The sequence below is a fragment of the Fundulus heteroclitus genome, chromosome 9 (genome assembly GCF_011125445.2).
Source record: "Fundulus heteroclitus isolate FHET01 chromosome 9, MU-UCD_Fhet_4.1, whole genome shotgun sequence".
NCBI lineage: Eukaryota > Metazoa > Chordata > Actinopteri > Cyprinodontiformes > Fundulidae > Fundulus > Fundulus heteroclitus.
Window position 1 is genome coordinate 24,493,857 of NC_046369.1, and position 21,947 is coordinate 24,515,803.

The following is a 21,947-nucleotide window of genomic DNA, read 5'->3' on the forward strand; positions in this document are numbered from 1 at the left end:
TATATATATATATATATATATATATATATATATATATAGATATATATATATATATTTAATGTGTGTATGTGCGTGTGTACTTCAGGTTTCATTCTTCTCTATATGGGTATCTTTTAATGCATAACTTTTCCCTAAACTCAGCTAAATCATTATAAGATGCTGCAGTGTCTGTGTACAGCTGGTCATACTGCAAACTAAACGAGGACCATTCACTGCTCAAAGACCCACACAGAGGAAATACTGTTACATCTTTCAGTTTAGGCCCTATTGACCTTGGCTTGAAAGCTGCGGGATGAGCATCTCAAGTCAATTTCCCTGGCAGATGGCACCATGGAGGTTTTGAATTGTCCTTCGCTTGAATGGTGCCACTTGACACAGCAGGCTGGACTTTCCTTCAGTTTTGGATGAGCGTAATGCTTCTGAAAAACTGAATAGTTCCAAAAACGAGCTCGATGCACAGCTCCTCTGTGGAGGAAGAAGGGGAAGATAGCTCATTATGCAGCAAGCCCCCAAAAACGGCGAAGAAAGATTTAGAGAGGGTCTTCTTTTATTTTCATTTATTTTTTATCTTATTTTATTTTTTGTCAGGCTGCTGTGTAGACAGAGAAAATCTTCAAATGTCTGTCTCTGTGCCTGTGGGACAGTTGACCCTCCGGGGAGGTTGGATTCAGAGTCCCATCGGGAAGGTGGTTGAGCACTATCGCAGCTCTTTGAAAACAGTATAGAGATTATCTTCCCTTGCGCTGTGCACATCTTATATTTCTAGAGCTGTAATTCACCAACTATAAACCAACTACTGTGTATTATAATCACTAGCCATAAAACCAGGAACATGTAATTTAATTTCCTTTTCTTCTTCCAGAGCAACAGCAAATGCTCAGTTCTCCCTAAGAGAAAATGTGACGTATCTTGCTGTTTTGAGTTTTCATGTCTCTCTCTCTTATTTACACTCATGTGTTTTAATTTACAGGAGCTGCACTGATGTGGTTTGCTGCATTATCTTTGTCATTGTTATCCTTGGGTACATTGCCCTGGGTACTGTAGGTGAGTTTGCTACATTGCTAGTGATTACATCACACAAAGTGAGTATTATTAACTCAAATATCTGGTGGTTTGAAGTGTGATAGATTACATCTTCATCAAAAGAATATCCTGAGCTCTGGTTATGTCTTACACAAAAGAAAAATCACAAAAAGAAATGGGGTTTTCTAAAAGTTTGGATAATAAAAGCAGCACCGTGTTTTACTGACCCACGTATTAACATGATTAGAGATATATTAAATTATTTTAACGTTTAATGTTAGCCTGCTTCATCCATTTCCAAACCAGTAAATGAGGTTAATTGAAAGAATTTGGACTTAGCCCTCACTGTGTGCATCCACAGATACGAGTTTATCAACCAAACAGACCCACAGCATGACACTGACTCATGCAAACATTCTTTCTCAACTTTTATATCATCCATTGATCAAACCTTTCTCCTGAATGTATAGACCCAGTCATTTAATTCAGTTTAATTAAAAAAAAACTTTAATAGTCCCAAAGAAAAGTAAAATGTTGTAACTCATACTAGGTGGGGTTCTTCAGAGCTGTCATTGGATGGATGGATTCATTCATTCACACTCGGTATAACAGCAGCGCTCCTGTTGAGTATATTTATAACTTCAGGGTCTGGTGCTGTGTAGGACTTACCTGACTCCGCCAGATAGATTTGCTCCGCATATCCATCTGGAAACCTTCCGTTGAAGTAATTTTGGGAAGGGGCGAAAATACTGGTTAGCTGATTGGCCTATGTTGGTGATAGACGGGCCAAATAAACCAATCAGATTCGTCGTCGTTCGTAACAGAGCGACGACGAAAACACAACCACAAACCAAGCTACTCTTGCTGCTGCAGGTAAAGGCTCGTTAGCTCAGCAAAGAAATACTCTGTAATCGGATAAAACTTGCTCGATAGCCACGCTAATGCTAGTTTCATCGGCTGAAGCCGCCATGTTCTTTAGACTGAACTGTCGCGCTTCTCATTGCGTCACACCTCAACCCGCCTCAAAGCCAACGCTGATTGGACGTTCGTTTGGTGAACGGCTCCAAATTTCCTTTTACGGAAAGTAGCCAGACTGATTTGCGAGTAAAACCTTGAAAGCTTGCGAGATCAGGATGGTCTCACGAGGCTAGTGTAGGACTCCTTTAAACTATTTTAAAGGTATACTATGCAACCAGGGTTGATTTTCCAGCGAGGCTCCCCCCAGAGGGCGAAAGTAAAAGTGCACTGTCATAAAGATGCTCAGCTGTTCTGGTTTCTCCGTCAAGCCAGGCGCGGTTGTTTTGAGCTTAGCAGACAGGCGAACGCAACGAAAAGTGGAAAAAACGTCAGTACAGTCAATGATTAACACAGTGAAAGTGTGAACATGCACAGAGAGAGAGAGAGAGAGAAACCATTCCAATGTTACTTACAATCGCATCAGCAGAAACGCGAGGTCCGCGTCAGCCTTGCAGCCTTCTTTTTCTTTTAGCTCTCGCCATTCAGAAAAAGCTTGCCCGATGTTCACCCGTGTATGACTCCTCTCTCTGTCCAGAGCCATTCTCCTCTTTCTTGCCTGCTCCGACATGGGCTTTCGCTGTTTTCTCCCTGGTTCCGTCATGATAATTGCACAAATATCGCCACTGCGCTAGCAACCAGCATGCCTTTCACTGGGGGCGTGTAGCAGTTCTCGCCGTAAAGCAAGACCGACTCCCGCGATGCACAGACTTCTGAGCCTGTGGGTGCGGGCCGAGAGCTCCTGCAATTGCAAGTGCGGTATTTCCCCTACAGACCACCAGGGCGGCCGAGAAAACCTTTGTTCGACCTGAAATGACTCATTTAATCATCCAAAACGGTATGGAACATATTAATTAACTGAAAAATGTTGCATAGTATGCCTTTAAGGTAATGCAATTTGATGCATTATCACTTCTAAAAAGGAGGGTAATGCCTTGACTAGTATCCCATTTAGAATTAACAATGATCACATGTAAGTAAAAATGACTATGTTCCTGGTAATATTCAAAATGTCAAGATTCATGCTTTTGAAATAAAAATCAGTTGTTCTTTTCCCTAGCCTGGATCCACGGAGACCCCAGGAAAATCGTCTATCCAACTGACAGCCAGGGCCAGTTTTGTGGTCAGCAGAACACTTCGAATGCGTAAGTTTAAAAAAAAACAACACAAAAAAATGTCTTTACAGTGAAATAATTATGATGTCCATGTTGTCTGTCAGCTTTCCATTGTTATCTTTACACTTTAGATAGGCTTACTACAGGCTACAGCACAGTACACATGAGATGATTTGTGATTAATCCAGGGAAGTCTTTAATAAACAGACCACAGCATGGGTTTGTTTTTCTGTGTGTGTGTGTGTGTGCTTAAAGGCTTTCTGAGAAATAGACTTTTAGATCTCTGTAATCTACATCCCCGCTCTGTCTGCATCTTCTTTGTAGAAACAAAGCCATATTATTCTATTTCAACATGCTGAAATGTGCCAGTCCTGCAGTTTTAATTAACCTCCAGTGCCCTACAACTCAGGTATGAGACTGAAGACAGCGCTGTCTGGTAAAGCGCAGCACAAAACTGAACATTTTTTTCTCAATCCCTCCTCCAAAACCGATGAAGACTGTCCTCAAGAGATGTGTTTTATCCCTCAGCTCTGTGTCTCCAAGTGCCCTGACAGATTTGCCACCCTGCTGGAAGTTTCAAGTAACAACAACTGGGATTATTACAAGCAGTTCTGCAAGCCTGGCTTTGTCATTGGCAGTAAGGTACGAAACCGTGGCTGACACTGTTTTTCTGCAAACTGATTTATAGTTAAAACAAGACAATTTATCTTCCACCTAACATCTAGTTTTGTATTTTATTTTTTGCTCTCAATATTACTATTTTTCAAGTATAATTTTGGAGCATTAAGGCTGGTTCACACGGCAGGATTTTTAGTCAGATTTTCTCCCCAATCTCCCCCTTCCGAGAGGCGCAGATCATCGGCGGGTCTCTTAAAATAATCTAAGAAAATATTTTACCGTGTGTGATTGTTACGTCCCCAAAACCGTCTAGGGGTATTAAAGAGGGGAGGGGGCCGTAACAATGGATAAACCAGAGAAAAAGGACAAGACAAAACAGGAAGGTAACGTTAAAGTTTTATTATTCAAAAGTAATCTGAAGCGGTTTGAAAGGGGAAACTGGGAACCTGAAAGAAACAAGAGAGTAACCACCAGAACCAAGATCTCTAGCAACCAACCAGTCCTCCTACACAGCCCCACAGAGCTGCAGCACACATGCTGCCCAATTGGCCAAGAGGCCCTGAACATCAGTTCCCCAGCTAGCCTTATACTCTGCCAATCAAGAGCCAGAGTGAAGACAGCTGGTCCTGCTTAACCTGCCGGAGCTCAACAGCAACCTGAAATGGGGGAAAAAAATCCTACATGCAGCCACCACTGCATGTAACACCTCCTCCCATAAAATCCAAGCCCTAAAAGAGAAAAAGCAAACAACCAAGAACAATACCAAACAGCCCTCCCACATCCACCCTTTTAGGATCAACCATACGCACGGGATGAGGCATCTGCCACGATAGCTCTCCTATCATAATAGGGCTTCAACATATTGATGTGGCACAATCGGGTCTTCCCTCTGCGGTCAGGTGTAGAAGTTATGTAATTTAAGTCCGATACTTTGCTCCGAACTGTGTAGGGGCCAGAAAAACGAGCAGCCATACTAAAACCATTGACAGGTAACAACACCAACACTCTGTCACCAGGATGGAACTGTCGGTGAACTGTACATCTGTCAAAGCTCAACTTCATCTTAGTCTGGGCTGCAACAAGAGCCTCCTTAGCTCCTTGATCAACATGTTCAAATGGCTCCCCGATAGCCGGGACTGGGTGTAGTGGAGCGAGGGTGACTTTTTGATTAGCTTTACCCACCATCTGACAGGTGACACAGTTTTGACAAAACCGAACCACATCTGCTTTTAATCCTGGCCAAAAGAAGTGTTTCAAAATCCGGTCGTAAGTCTTAGTGATACCCAAATGTCCAGCCTGTAAATGTTCATGGGCCAATTTGAGCACGTGCTTCCGATACCCAACTGGCATGACTATCTGGTGAAGAGTTTGCCAATTTTCCCCAGGCGTATCACCAAGATGCTTTACCCATTTATGCATTAAGACACCATGGTCAGTAAAGAACGAGTGTCGTTTTCCCTCTTTAACCTTATCTGACTTCACAACACATTTTACTAACGTTGGATCCGCCATCTGTGTTTTAATAAGCGCTTCTCGAGTCATAGGTAGTAATGCTTTGACAGGGAACTCCTTTTCCCTACTGACTTCCTTTTCTTCAACTGGCAATTCCCAATCATCAGCTGTGACTGAGCTGAACAGTGTGTCAGAAAGGTCAATATCTTGCTCATTCGTGCGTGCTTGAGCTCTAGTCACCACACTACCTGTGAATACTTCTGGCAATGTCTCTACCAAGACATCTGGCTCTAAATCAGACACGGGGGTATTCACCACTTTCGGTACAGGGTAAACTTTCCCTCCTGCTAAATCGTTTCCCATTATAAACTGCACACCATCAATGGGAAAACAGGGGCACACAGCCACCGGAAAGACTCCCGAAACCAACGGTGTTTTTACATGAACATAATGAAGAGGGGCAGGTAAATAACTCATCCCAACACCTCTCACAATGGTACCTGCCTCACAGGCCGACCTCTGATCAAAAGGCAACACATTGCTTAAGATTAAGGATTGTGAACCACCGGTATCCCTCAGCACTTTTACTGGTTGCTGATCTTCAGGTTCACCTGTAAGAGACACAAAACCATCAAAAATGAAGGGTTTAAAACATTCCTCAGGCTGATCAGCTTTAACCAATAGCTCTCTCATGGAATGATTAGTGGCTGTTTGAATTAGTCCCACTCCTTTTGATTGTTTAGATGAAACCCCCTGCTGTTTACATTGGTACAATTCACAGTCAGCAATCAGGTGTCCAGGCTTAAAACAGAAAAAAACACTTCCTCTTGGCTTTCAAACTTGATGAAGATGGAGGGGGGCAAGAAACTGATACACTGTCAACGTGAGACGGTAGATTATGGAAAGAAAGATCACGCTTACTGAAAGTTGACTTGTGCGTCAAGGAAAACTCATCAGCCAAGACAGCAGCCTGCTGTAAGGTGTTGACTTTTTGTTCATTCAGGTAAGTGGCAACCTCTTCAGTTACACAGTTTTGGAATTCCTCAAGCAGAATTAATTCTCGGAGGGAAACTTGATCTTTAATTTTACATGCTGCACACCATCGATCAAAAAACAACGCTTTCTCCCGTGCAAAATCAACATGTGTTTGGCTCATGGTCTTTCTAAGAGCTCGAAAACGCTGCCTGTAAGCCTCTGGCACCAATTCATATGCCCGCAAGACTGTAACTTTAATTGTCTCATATGATAAACCCTCCTCCATGGAAAGCGAGACACAGGCTTCCTGAGCTTTACCAGTTAGTTTACACTGCACCAGTATTGCCCACACCTCTCGGGGCCAGTTTAATGCCAAGGCAATCCTTTCAAAAGCTCGAAAATAGCTATCAACCTCAGAATCACAAAAAACAGGTACCAGGGGAACGCTTTTGGTGACATCAAAGGCAGGAGATGCAACTACATGAGACTTAAGGGGAGGAGTTGGACCAGCTTTCAGCTCCAATTCCCTCATCCTAATAGCGGTCTCTGCTTCAAGCTTCTTCAATTCCAGTTCCCTACCAAGCTGAAATTCCCGCTCACGATCCTCTTTCTCCAGCTGAAGGCGAGCAAGACGAACCCTCAACCGAGCCTCCATCCTTGAACCAGCAGGTGATTCTTCTGAAAAAAGTTCATATTGTGGTAATGTCACAGGTTTTTCCTCCAACCTACTAGTGTTACTAGTTTTAGGAGTCACATTACGAAAACTAGCAATGTGACTAGACACCTCTTTCATTTTGGGAACCCCCATGTCATCACCACCAGAATCCTCAATCTTCAAGCTGGAATCCTCAACTTTCAAGTTAGACTCAGCCGCTGCTTCTAAACTAGTTAAGATGCCATTATTACAAAAACCCACTACTTAGAAATCCCTTCAAAATAAAATAACGTTATAAAATCTGTGATGGGGCAGCCAAAAATGAACAAAAGAAGGGAGATTACACAGACCAATCCGCTCATAGGACCGTCGGATCTGGTAACTCTCCCTCTACCCTACCATACCAACAACCAGCTGACCTAACAAAATAAAAGAAACAAAGCCACGGAAAAATGAGACGACTGATCCCACCACAAAAAAAAAAAAAAAAACTTAGCATGGACGAGCCCCCAAATTGTTACGTCCCCAAAACCGTCTAGGGGTATTAAAGAGGGGAGGGGGCCGTAACAATGGATAAACCAGAGAAAAAGGACAAGACAAAACCAGGAAGGTAACGTTAAAGTTTTATTATTCAAAAGTAATCTGAAGCGGTTTGAAAGGGGAAACTGGGAACCTGAAAGAAACAAGAGAGTAACCACCAGAACCAAGATCTCTAGCAACCAACCAGTCCTCCTACACAGCCCCACAGAGCTGCAGCACACATGCTGCCCAATTGGCCAAGAGGCCCTGAACATCAGTTCCCCAGCTAGCCTTATACTCTGCCAATCAAGAGCCAGAGTGAAGACAGCTGGTCCTGCTTAACCTGCCGGAGCTCAACAGCAACCTGAAATGGGGGGAAAAAAATCCTACATGCAGCCACCACTGCATGTAACAGTGATGTTTTCAGAGAGATTGGGTCCGCTTGGTAGAACGTCAGGACCGCTTCAACCTCAAATCGGGGATATCGAACATGTTGGATTGTCTTGCCCCGATATCCTAGGGTGTGTGGTGTCCCCTGAAGTCCAACGAGCAGGCAGCCTGTTGAATGAGACCAGAAAGCGAGGTGAAGGATTTCTAGAGGGAGGAGGAAAAAAAAAAACTCGCTCCATTTCACAGAACAGCAAGCGTAGAGCCCCTGATCGCGTTATCTTTGCTTCTTTAACCAACGCCCCCTTTCGTTTGGTTATGTTTTTTTCTCCGTTAAAATCATTTCACAAACTATCGCCATTTTTCTTCCTCGTCGTCCATTTTTATTTACTCTGAACTCACGTTTGATCTTGAGAGGATTCGCAAGATTTCCCGTCTGACATCTGAATGATCTTAAGTGTTGTGTGTTGACCTTGCCATTTTGACCGGACTCCACACACTGTACGGGCAAACTGGTTTTATCTAGGATGTTTTACCGTTACGTGGGGTGTCTCTCAGGCTTTGAAAATCGGCCGACCATTTTAAAATTCTGCCATGTGAACCAGCCTTAAGTTCCACGTCTCCAGTCATGAAACCGAACAACTAATTCACACGCTTTGAGAGACAGGCGGAAATGAGCCAGCCTTTACTCATGCTCACCTCAGCTGTGTTCTATCGACTGGCGGCAGGTCAGTGGTAATGACGTTTGCATGATGCTGTGTAAGGTGTTGTGTGGGAGCAAAAAACACCTCTCATATACTGTTTGAACTGAATCATCAGCTTGCTTCCTAAAAATCATTTCAAGTGTGAATTCAAACTGGATATTGTTCAATTCTGTCAGAACTAAACTTCAGGTTATTTCAGAGTAAGTGATCAATGAATAATAATTAACTAACACATTAATATTAAACCTGTTGGTGAATAATTTGTAGTACTATACATTTCTGTACAAGACCCAAATAAATATTATTCAAGCGTGAGTGATTAAAAACTTGGAATGGCAATTATTGTACTGTAATCTCCCTTTTAACCGACTGGTTGGTCAGTGACTTTTATGTATTTTCAGATGTATTGAACATTGTCCCTCTGTTACTCTTTCAGTCAGTTGCAGAGGTCATTCGAGATGAAGATTGCCCTCCAATGATTGTGCCAAGCAGACCACGTAAGTGAAGTAACCAACAATAAGTTGTTTTCTGCCAGCTGACAACAGCTGAGCCCAAAATTATTCATACCATTGGCAGATTTAGGATTAAAGTTTTTGCCAACCTGTTTCTTCTGGCTGAAGTTAATAATAATATATTAGAGAAGCCCAAACAGAGGCCAGACATGAATCTGATAAAGTGTCTGTGAAGGGAGCTAAAGTTTAAGGTGATGGCGAGATAGCCTTCTAATCTCAAAGATTTGGGAGCTCATCATCAAAGATAAATCATCAAAATTCAACTGGAAAAAAAAGCTGCTCGGCAATTACAATTATAAGAGTGATTTTATAGGGTTTAATTGTTGTTATACCAATAAAAAAAATCCCATTGAGTATTTAAGAGGGTATAAATAACTTTTGACATGTAATAAGGTGTCAATTAAAACAGATATTTTTTCAAAAGTGATACCACTTTTACATTGTTGTCTCATCTTTTGAGATATGTTATTGTCTTTTCCTATTAAAAGGCAAACTTTTTGTTTTTAAAAATACATCTGTCAAGAATATAAATAGCTTTGGGCTTAAATGTAAATACAAGAGTTCAATGTTTCCTTTCCCACTTGTGTTTCAGTCCTACAGCGGTGCTTTCCCGAGTTCAAATCAAAGGACGGAGTATTAACTGTTGCCGATCAGACCACCTTCAAAGACGGTGACAACAACAACAGGAACGTCACTGTTCTCAAAGATGCTGCCATGTAAGATCGACTTCTAGACAGCCTGAATCTTTGCCTTACTCTTTCACGTCATACCTTACCCTAAAAAAATCACTTCTGTTTGTAAAATGTCTTAAATGTTGTTGGGTTTTCTCCAAGGTTTGGTTTTGCAACAAAAAATATATTATATTGACTGGCCCTGCCTGTTTATCAAGAACAGCCCCTGACTACTTTGTCACTTTCTTCTTGGGTCATTAATTACGACATGTGTGTTATTTTTCTAAAGTGTTGTTTTGTTGTTGTTGTTTTTATCAACAGTATTTGTCAGTTGAAAGAATGGGGTGTGGTGCCCCCTGGTGGTCATTATTTGTTTCACCAGTTTCTGCCAGCATCTTGACGTGGTGGTCAATATGATGCAGATTTTGCCCCAAAATATGTAAAATCTCTGGCAGATAGACACTGTGTCCTTCCTGATGATGGCTGGATAGTCACATGATTTTAATACTTGTGTATAATTGTTTGAATAAATGAAGGCAGCTCCTTCAGGCATCTAGAATTTGTATCCAAAGATAAATCAGACATATGGAGGTCCCGTTTTCTGTTCCTGATATTTAGGCTTTTTTCATAATATTATACAAGGAAGCAATGTATTTGAGGTTTACTATTGAAAAAAGTTGTCGGAAAATGAACATATCAAAACCTCATAAAGCCATTCCCGTTCCCAAATAGTTTAAAGTTATGGCTGTCTACGTGTGTGTGCACTACTAATTTTGAAGAAACGAATAAAAACATTCTAAACAATTAAGTGTAATCCATGAAATATAGTTTTACAAGCCTGTTCAAATTTATTTTGTGTCCTCTTTCTCTCTCACCTGTTTGTCTTCTACAGAAGAATAGCCAGTCTACTGAATGCCAAAGAAGTTGGCATAAAGATCTTCGAGGATTATGCAAACTCCTGGATATGGATCTTAATGTAAGCATGGCAGTGTTTTTTTTGTAAATATTCTCAGCAGGTCTTTATTCTGTGAATATTTTGGTAATACCTTTCCCAACAGGAATTGGATGTATTTGCTTATTTTGAGCTTCATATGCTGCACGCTTTTCTACTTTGGACCGGCAAAGATGTAATCCTATCAGAAAAAAATGCTCCAACAGATGAATGGATTAGCTTGACCGCCACGACACAGAATAAGCTAAACAGGATGTTTGCTGTTTTCATGCCAACCTGTCTCTGTGTTGCCACAGAGGCCTGGGAATAACCATGGTGCTCAGTCTGACCTTCATCCTGCTGCTGCGCTACATTGCTTGTGTGATACTGTGGGTCATGATTTGCGGTCTCATCTCTGCAGCCGGCTATGGTGAGTGTGCACTGACTCACTTCAACGGCAGCTACCGAGCACACAACTTGATTATATTTCTGAACAGTTATGCTTTCAGTTCTGGTCTGATCATAAACGCTCTTACGGTGCCTCTATATTTTTTGTCTTTCTCTCAGGTATCTGGCTCTGTTTCAAAGAGTACAGTGTTCTGAAAACAAGGCCAGATGCGAATGTCACCATCTCTGATATCGGCTTTCGGAAAGATCTCACCGTTTACCTTGAGCACAGCCAGACATGGCTCATCTTCAGTACGTCATAATCTACCATACCTAGATATTAATACTTTCTTTTCTAGCTCTGGTTTCTGCATGTTTTCTAACATGGCTGTAAGGGTTTTCTGATCACTGTGCATAAAATGATGGCTGCACATTTGTTATTACTGTAGGTGGTTCAAACAGCCTCAATTATCTGTTATTGTTTTACTTGATATGTTTTTATGTCATTTAATTTAATGTATCTCTGTTCCATATGTAACTTTACTGCCTCTTGGCCAGGACTCCATTGAAAAAGAGGTTTTTAATGTCAATGGGATTTTTTTCCTGGTTAAATAAAGGTTAAATAATAATATAAAATCTAATACCAAACCAGTGTACTTTTGCCAAGTTTGGGTCACTTATCTCTGCAGAAGCACAGTCATTAAATAGTAATATATTCTTATGATATTAAATGAATACCTGATAAGTGTTTGTTTTGGTGTTTGTTTTTCAGTGATCTTGCTTATTGTGATTGAGGTCATCATCGTGATTATGCTGATTTTTCTGAGGTCGAGCCTAGCCGTCGCTTTTGCACTACTGAAGGAGGGAAGCAGGTGAGTGGGAACAAAAGATCTAATCATTGAAATGTATAGTTTACCCTTTTTCATTAATACAATGTTTGGTGTTGTTTCTAGGGCCATCTTTTACATCATGTGTACGCTCTTCTATCCGATCATCACCTTTTTTCTCCTGGCCATCTGTATAGCCTACTCTGCTGTCACAGCAGTGTATCCTTCTAAGTGCTCAGACATGGATGAGTTGTGTTGCATTTAGCAGTCTCTGGCAGTTTAGCTATAAGAACATTCATTAGAGCTCTCTACAAGAAAAGATCATGTGATTGAAGGTACGGAGTCATCTCTATAAATAAGAATATCCTGGAATGTTTATTTATTTAAGTAATTCAGTTTAGAAAGTGAAAATCCTACGTCATATAGATTGAGTGTTTTGGAAAATTACATACTATCACTAAAAAGTATTTTTAATACAGAAATTTGGGCTTAATGAAAAGGATGTCTTGTCATATGCTCCATTTGCATGATTTACTGCATCAAAGCAGCATGGTATAATACCATGCTCTGACGATGTTTTTTTAGGGCAAGGTGGGACTAAGCCATGAGTAGCAGCTGTTCACATGCACATACATGCACCCGCGGCCAACCTGGCTATGTAAACACGAGACTTTAGAACAAATCAGAGAGATGCGGTGTGACGTCAGACCATCTGAAAGATTACCATTAGTTCTTCTGTTAAAAAAATCACTATTATAATTACGTTATTTTTTTAACTATAAGTCGCATCAGTCAAAAAATGCATCATAAAGAGGAAAAAACATATAAGTCACACCGGACTATACGCAAGTTTTTTTTAACACAATCCGAGACTAAAAACTGACATTTAATCTGGTAAAACTATTTATTAAATTACACAGCTGCATCAATAACATGGAACATACCTGGGATAATGAATGGGATAAATTAGCAACTCCAACTGACGGCACGTTACGCTGAAAGTTGTCAAACGTATGCTGAAATTAGACAGTGAGCGTAGCGATACTACGTGCTAAGCTGACAGTATGACACGGATGTTTGAGAGCGACATAGAACTCATGTCCATCAGGGAAGTTGGAAACCGCCCGGACAACAGGCCTGGCAGCTTCAGCGACAGCCCATTAATTGGGTTCTGTCGCAGTCTGAGCTCTTCCTTCGAGTTGCACCACGCAACGCTCCACTGTGTGAATTCATACTGAAACAGTGAAATAACATACAAATATGTGTTCGGTCTTTGTTGTCTATAAGTTGATGTTTTATCTAGTTTTTAAGTGGTACAGGAGCACTTTTCACAAGACAAGAGCGCCCTCTTGCGGCTATAGATGGTAATGTTTACTCCTTGTTCATGCTGGTCAGTATGAATTACCATTTAAATTCAATATATAAGTCGCACCTGAATATAAGCTGCAGGATCAGCCAAACTATGACAAAAAGTGTGACTTATGGTAAATTTCCCTTATTGCTCCTTTAATATTGTAATTTCCTGAGAAACTGAAATGGTTTTCATAAGTTGTTGGCCATAATCTTTATAATTAACATAAGCAACTATATCAGCTTTTGCGTTCTCTGTGAAATAAATGAACAACAGTATTCTAATTTATGGGAATGCCCCATTATTTAGTTTTAATGTGGAGTAGGTATAAAGACTGACTTTTTTATTTAGGGGGTATCCTGCCTTAACTGATGTTCCCTCAGCTTTTTGGCCTCTTCAGGTAAGGCGGTCTACAAGGTGGCACCGGCTGACGATCAGTGCATGTATGCAAACCTCACATGCAGTCCAAAGGTTAGCCTCACACACTCACCCACAATGCACTGTGTCCATGTGAGAGATTATATTTTTTGTCTCAAAAGGATTTTCTATGTTGTAATGTTTTGTTTTTAGACAAAAATAATTAATTGTGATTACTTCTTTCTGAAAGTGTTTACATGCAATAAGGTCACACTGTTTAATAAACACATTATGGTCTCAGATGCACAGTTACACTGTTCACAAATCATTATGCAAGTATGTGACTTAATAACGAGTTCACATGTGTTTCTATGTTTCAGACCTTCAATCAGACCAATATTACCAAAGCTTGCCCCGGAGCTCAGTGCATGTTTGCTTTCTATGGTGGAGAGAGCGTGTACCACCACTACATTCTGGTTCTCCATCTCTGTAACCTCTTCATATTCCTCTGGCTGGTCAACTTTGTCCTGGCCTTGGGGAAGTGCACCCTGGCAGGGGCGTTCGCCTCCTACTACTGGGCCAAGAGGAAGCCGAAAGACATCCCTTCCTGCCCTGTTTACTCTTCATTCATCAGAGCCATCCGGTAGGTTTCAGACACGCTTTAAAGTATGTTATGAACAGCTCTTTATGTAAATATAAATTAATAAGATTGGGCTTTTGATTAATGAACAGCAAATGTAAAAGAAAAATCTAAAAAAACATAAAAGGTTTGTTGGTTTAGGATTACAGCACTGATCACAGTATACTTGCCTTATATGGACAGTAACAAAGACAAACAATTAAATGAGACGAGTGAACCGAAGTAGCTGCTTGGTTTGGATTACTTCTGCACCAGTATAACAATTAATCACAGCTAAATGAAAGGTTTTTTTTCTTGCATTACAGTTACCACACCGGTTCCCTAGCTTTCGGTTCTCTAATCCTTGCTATGGTGCAGATGGTCCGAATTGTTCTTGAGAACCTTAATCACAAATTGAAAGGCAAGTTGGGACTGTTTAAGAAACTGGTGTTTTTCCTCTGAGTACAATGAACAATTATTTCAAATGAAATGTTGCTGCTGCTTTTCCAGGGTCCCAAAATGCTTTGTCTCGGTTCCTGCTTCACTGCCTCAGTTGCTGCTTCTGTTGCCTGGAAAATTTCATCAAGTTTCTCAACACAAATGCATACATTATGGTAGGTCATTTCCAGAAGTGCTGATGATTAATTTACCTGTTGGGGGTTGCAGCTGTTGCTTGGCCAAATCTGAACCCCTGTGCTTAACTAACCACATACGTTGTTTTTACCAACAGATAGCAATATATGGACAGAACTTCTGCAGATCTTCCAGGGAGGCTTTTGATCTCTTGATGAGGAATATTGTTCGGTGTGTACTCGTCTTAGCTTTCTGTTACCTCCACTTGACTAAACATCACAGCAGCACATAACTTGCAGCAGAGTCTTTCTAACAATCAACAAATAAGTCTTCCATATAAAAATGTGTTGCTTTCTCTAAATTGGGTCGGATAAAACTACAGATTTGAAATGACACCTAGTCATTAAAGAGAGTGCACACCCTTTGTAATCGTTTTAAACCTCATTTTACACATAATGGTGCTTAAGGGTAACTTACGTGTTTTTTGAAAAGTCCTCTCCATCGCTCTAATATCTTTGTTTTCACCTGTGAAGGGTGGTTGTCCTGGACAACGTCATCTCCTTTCTGCTGTTCTTGGGAAAGCTGGTCATTTCAGGAGGAGTTGGTGAGTTTTACCTTCGCTTGGCCTCTTTAATAGTAACATAGCAAAATCTGCTTCAAATCCCCGTTCTGTCTTTGTCCTTTGAAAGACAATATTCCTAAAGAACTCTTTTCAACTCAGTTTGAGGATTTGAACCACAATCCTGCCCCCTCCTTCCCCTTTTTCTAGTCATACTGACAACTCAAAGCACTTTATGATAGACCCACATTCACCCAATCGCCCTCCCTAACACTCACAGCTTCATACATCAATAAACACATCGCTAAGCCAATTGGAGTTAAGTGATTTGCCCAGGAGCACATCGACATGTGGCAGAAGGGAGCTGGAATTGAACCCACAAGTTCCTAATTACTAGACGTTTACTCCACACACTGAGCCACAGTCACCCTGGAGTACAAAACTCCATCACAGCGCGAAACAGAAATGTTCAAGACGTACGACCACATATGCTCATGGTCATTACTAGGGGAATTTTATGGAAATTAATCCAAGATGCAGGTTTTTGAACATCCATGTTTGGGTGTACCCAGGGGAAAAAAACACATGCACTGGGAGAACATGTAAAGTCCTTGGTCACATAGGGCCTTCTTGCTGCAGGGCAACAGTGACAACATCTGCACCGCCGTGCACCACTTTTTAATCCATCGTCTGAAAATGGAACCCGGTCTACACACCTGCAAACCTACCAAAACATGGCCGTCCTCCTAAAATGGCAATCCAGTCAAGAAGACCTTTAATCAAAGAATAAATAATTGCTCTGGAGGAGTTACAGATAACCGCAGTTCAGGTGGGAGAATTTGCCAACTTGACCGCTGTTAGTTGGGCACTACAAAACCAAGACATTGATGGAAGAGTGACTGAAAAGAAAAATCTATTGTTGAATTAAAGCCATGAGAAGCCCCATTTAAACCCTTGTAAGAGACACAGCAAACATGGAAGGTCATGTTCAATTCTGAGATCAAAATGTTGTATTTGAGTCCAGGATTTATCATGTTAGCCAACATGCAAAACAATGTTTGTTAAGGCAAATACGATACAAATAGAAATAAAACTTGTTGAAAGCAACAAAAGACTTTAGACCAAGGCAGAAGTTCACTGCTAAACCCAACAGGGAATCTTTAACGAGACATAAAAATCGTTGCTTGCAGATGCTCTCCATAAAAGGTAGTTCTGGTTGCCACAAAAAAACAAAACATGTATCATTTCTCTTTCATATAAAATTCCATATAAAATACCTTGAGGTTTGTGGTAGTAACTTCACAAAATGTTAAAAACTTTTCACGGCACTGTAATTTTAATAATTTCACTGGTATGTGGTGAAAACCAGTTGTACAGTTGTATTTCTTCAGACAGTATATCAATGTATTATTTGTTGAACTAAATGTATAGGATGTATTCACCAAATAAGTAATGATGCCCCTATGTGAATTTAACACATTTTGTAGACTTTATATCTCAGAAGTAAATTATGGCTCATATAATGTGAACTATTTGCTTGATTCTTTCTTTCAGGGGTCCTTGCATTTCTCTTTTTCTCAAAAAGAATACCACTTTTTCAAGAAGTGGTACCTCCGCTAAACTTCAGTTGTGTCCCCCTTCTGGTAAGAAGTTAAGATTTGAGCCATTGAAATAAAAAACAACCCCGATTGATTAAAACTTTTTTTTGCTTAGGCTGAGACATGTTTCCATGTTTGACTTGGACAGCAGAATGAAGTACTGCATGTGCATTAATACTAAGTAGCTTTAAAGTGCAGTAAAATAAAGCATTACATTAGCATTCATGCTGCTGAATGCAGTTTTCTTAAGGGAGACAAATATCACATTCCAATCAAAGTTTCTGCAAGACATCAATGATGCTGTTGCTGTAGCTGCTGTAAGGTTCTGACATCCCCTTAAACATCGCTATTTTCATTATTTGTCGTTGAGACATTATAATTTATCTAAATATATAACTGACGACTCATCAGGAGACAGTTCTCAATAAACTTCAATTCGAATTTACAATTTTTGAAGAGTTCATTTTTTGGAAAATCTGGATTTTATTAAGCAGATGCACTCATTGAGGTTCCATGAAGAGAATATCAGGCAATGCTGGATATATGCTTAGCAAAATATATTAAAATGTGGGACAAATGTGTTTTTTTTTTACCATAATACGAGACACTTTAATTCACTCATTTACTTCTTTTTTTTAAATTAGTTTAAAGTTATTCAAGTGAAGTGAAGCCTGTTCTTGCCTTATCGTGAAATACCTCTAGCAGCGATCACTGTTTGTTTTACAAGACTGTTTCACAGCTTGTATTTAGTTTGAATTCAGGTCAACTCCCAGATGAAATGATTTACATATAAGCAAGTTTTCAAATAATGTTGTTAATTTCTTTTTGTGAAACGAAAAAGAGGGGGAAAAAATCAATTAATTGGATGTGGTATAATTAATATGGCTTCGATTTTATTTCTAAGCCATATCGCCCAGCCCTAATCTTGCTACTTCTTATTGTGTTCAAGCAGAGCTGTTTGTTGAAGCGGTTGGCTAATGCTAGTCTGTTTAGTCTCTGGTTTATAAGAGTTGTTGGGAATTTAGCTCGTAACACATTTCAGCCCAGCTCCAGTTACTGGTGTGCAGAGAAAACCTGACAAAAAAGTAATCTTTGTGCTTCATCATTTTAGCTCTTTCCTTTGAACTCAAGAGCACATCACAGAAACACACAGGAAGCTGAAGCAACAAAAACAATCTCCCTTAGAAATCATTGTAAAGTACAAAGGCTCATATATAACATTAACATAATATATATTTAAAATAATGTGCATAGCTTGTTAGGTTAGCCTATTGCTATCATTAATCATTTAAAATCCCTTAATTGGGGGGCTCTGAACTGACTCTTGGGTTCAGACTGAGACCTCCCTGTATGTTGTGTTGTTGATATTCTGTTTATTGCATAAAAAGCTAAAATGATGTTTTCCAACTAAGAGCTTTTGGTTCTTTCAGACGGTGATATTTGGGTCGTTCATGATCACAAGTGGCTTTTTTAATGTCTACGCCATGTGTGTGGACACGCTGTTCCTGTGCTTTTGTAAGTATGCAGTATCATTCTAAGCGTATTACATCAAGCATACACTCAGCTGTAGATTAGATGTGTTTTTTTTCCACAAAACTAGCTCTAAATGACTCTTAAAAGGCACTCCTGATTGTTTACTGTTCCAGCTTTTCCTATATGCCACTGCTTATCTTTCTCCACTAAGCCTTTCTCTCTCCTTCTCCTTCTGGCTGTCTCTTTCGCACTGCTTGCCTGTCGCTGCTGTCCCCCTCCTGCGCCGGGATCTGGTCTCAGGTGAAGACCTGGAGAGGAACGATGGCTCTTCTTCCAGGCCCTACTACATATCTCCAGGCCTGCACAAGATCCTCCGCAAAGGAGAGGAGCGTGCCAAATCGAGTGCTTCCTCCTGAGCGACGTGCAAACTGTTTTCCTGAACTTTTGATCCTGGCTCACTTCTCCATATCTGCTCTGTGTGTGGAGGGTCTGCAAGTTCTCGAGGGCTAAACATCTAAACTGGATGCAGGGATGATTTGAACATGGAAGGACATGTTAACAGTTCAGGTCCCAAAGCATAGTGGACTGGAAAAAAAAACACTTGGCTTCACTTCCTCTAATGAGCCAGTTCAGATACTTGCCTTTTTTTTTTGTCTGCTATGCTTTGCTTCATGTTTCTCCATATTTCCTGCTGACCTCCGCCTTACTTTGAGGGTACACATCAATACACAGGATGGATGCACAAGCTCAAGCACATTTTTTTGAAACCCAAGCAAACATGGGAACCTTAAATTGTACAGATGCCACTGATGGACTATGGTGTAAAGCATCACCCTAAAACGTGTTGGACTTCTGGGGCACTTTTATTATATGGCACTTTGGTCTTTTAGTGTGAAATCATTATCTGTTTGATTCACCTACAGTAAAGGAATCATGTGTTTTATTTCCTGCCTGCAGCATGGTTATTTTGCAGTTGTTTGCCATGTTTTAGGTGGTTTTCATCCTTCATAACTCTAACACAAATCCGCAGATTATTTAAACACTACACCTAGCCAAGCTGTTGCGAATTTTCAGTTCATTGCACAGTCGTTTGATTTGATTTTATAACCCCTTGTATGTACTGTAACACAGACTTTGTGGGAGGTTAAGACTTTAAAATAAAATAATGGTTATTGCTTATAATCTGGACAGAACCACGAGTATTTCCAGGAATCCTGAATGCAGCCGCTAGTTTATGTGCCTAGTTGTCAAAATAAGAAATAGAAAAAGGTTCCTCCTTCTGTGATTTTAGACCTAACACCAGAAGTTTTAGGGATAAAGTTTATAAAAGGATTTCAAAGCCATTTTTGGTATTTTTATTATTATTATTATTATTGAATGGTTCGGATGTTGTGCTGTTTTAATACTCGGTATAATACACACGTCTGTCTGGAGGTAATCTGTGTTCTTTTTGTACAGGACTTTTTTTTTTTTAAACCTAAATGAATCCAATGACAATGTAATCATTTGTTTTTGAATAAACATAAATTGCTGAAGTATCACCCAGCGCTTTTGTAGAGATTTTAATTTGAAAGTGTGACATTATGACAATTGTCTTTAATATTGTCTGTCCATAGTGTCCGATCTGGAGGTGAACGACGGCTCTCCAAGCAAGCCCTACCACATGAGCCCAAACCTCATGAAGATCTTCATGACTAAGGGAAAGAAATAGAAGAAGTGCTGAAAAAGACATTGCCAATACTAAAGCTTGGTTCAAACAGATTGGGCCATAAACTGTGAAATATAAATTTAACTGGCATGATGTAATGTATTGACACTATACAAGTTACAGCAAGTGTTAATGTTTTAAATAGATAGTTATCCTTTACCATTTGCTATTAAATTATTAGTAGCAATCTTATTGATATTTGCAGTCATGTTACACAGAAAGTTCCCCTTGAAAGAACAGATTTATTTATTGGGACTGCAGGAACTTCAGCTTTTGTTGCACTTTAAGCTCTTGTAGTTGCCAGTGTTGGCCATGTGAGGGAGCCAGTTATTTTTACATTGGGATACACTGTATCTTGTACTGTACTGGTAAATGACAAATGTGCTGCTGGATTTATAGCTAAAAAGGCTTATTTCAGTTTTCACCAAAGAATTGGTGAGGTGTTTTCTTTTTTTATTGGAATTGTTTACATTTTAGATGCTTGTTTATATGATCTTATTTTTAAAAAATCAACTACTTTGTGTAAATATGAAGTTTTTTTTAAGGTAAAGTAGATCAATCTTTTTGATTGGTGTTTTGAGAAGGTATTCCAGATTTGTTCTAAGATGCACAGCAACTGTTTGCCATTTTGTTCTGATTTCTTTCTTTCTTCCCGGTGCTGATATATACGTATGCAAATGTGCGGACTAGATGAAAGGAACAGTTCTTTAATTACTATGAGATAAAGATGTTTAAAGTTTCCACAAAGGTTTATTTTTCAGAGTGACAAAATGGCTTTTCTCACATAAACCGACATCTCTATGGAACTCGGTTGCCTCTGAGTATTTAAAATCAGCCAAAAGTTGTTAGGCACTTTGTGTGGTAGATGCAGTTCTGGAGGTTTGTTTCTTTAACTGTGCTCAATTGTGAACCCCAGCTCGGTGCACCTTTTTTTTATGTCTATACTCTTTAAGACTAATTCTACAAAAGAGAATGAGATGTAAAGTTTAATGTCTATTTAGTTTATTTTTTTGGGAATACATTAAATAAATGTACCCTGAGTCTCAAATGCCTTATTTATCTTTATTTCTATTATTTTCATCCTAAGTAGATTTATGCATCTATTTAGAAAAAACAAAAAAACTTAAAATCTCATTTTTAAAACGCGACGTACATGTGTGTGTTTACACGCTCCTGTTTAGGCATCAGAGTGAGGACCATGTTTCCGATTTTACCATCAAAGGACATTTTGCTGGTTAGGACTAAGGTGTGACTAAGTTTGGGTTACAGTTAGGGTTGTATGCACTGGGAATGGTTAGGGTGGGTTAGCGCATAGAAAGGGTTAAAAATTACTGAAAATCAATGGAAGTCAATTGGAGTTAACATATGGTCCTCACTACATACAGCAAGATGAAAATATGTGTGTGATATTGTGCTTTGAGTGTGTGTGTCAAACCTGAGAGCCTGCCCTTATGGTACCTATGAGTGACAGAGCTGCCAGACGTTACACACCCACGGCACCCGTTTGAGCTGAACACGCCGGGACATGAAGCCATTCAATAAAAGCAAAACAACTGCTTGTGGATGAGGACAAACGAAGCGTGCAGAGTCTCAGCAGGGCATGGTAGACATGTGACATGCTGTCATGTCTCTGTTGCACTGAATAGCGACGGCAGTCCCGCTTGAATCACACATCTCTCTTTAGTTGTCGTGCGTGTAGCTGAGGTCCCACCGGGGGGGTGATTACTTCAGATCTGATAAGCGTAGTAAAACGTTTTTATATGCCACCTCCACTCCCTCCCATGTCTGAAAATAAGATTCTTTTGGTCAACCACAGTCAGCAAGTAGACACAAGTTAATCCTCCCTGCTAGTAAAATGTGACTCAGATTTCTTTCAAAAACTCTTCAAAGGCCAAACTGTAAACATGCAGAGCTCCAAC

The 21,947-nt window shown here is 40.0% G+C and overlaps 1 protein-coding gene across 1 annotated transcript; it reads left to right on the forward strand.

Moving 5' to 3' along the window:
* Positions 1 to 970: 970 nt before the first annotated feature.
* Positions 971 to 19,865, forward strand: LOC118556468 (choline transporter-like protein 5-A; the record flags this gene model as incomplete). The annotated part of the gene is given in 20 exon segments (XM_036141307.1): positions 971 to 1,044; positions 3,098 to 3,182; positions 3,477 to 3,561; positions 3,681 to 3,794; positions 8,899 to 8,959; positions 9,567 to 9,690; positions 10,538 to 10,621; positions 10,894 to 11,006; positions 11,144 to 11,275; positions 11,736 to 11,835; positions 11,917 to 12,009; positions 13,525 to 13,612; positions 13,879 to 14,141; positions 14,444 to 14,538; positions 14,628 to 14,731; positions 14,848 to 14,921; positions 15,224 to 15,294; positions 16,804 to 16,892; positions 18,278 to 18,362; positions 18,621 to 19,865. Coding segments are annotated over 20 exon segments (2,050 nt in total), but the record flags the coding sequence as incomplete, so codon positions are not given.
* Between the last annotated feature and the right edge of the window lie 2,082 nt (positions 19,866 to 21,947).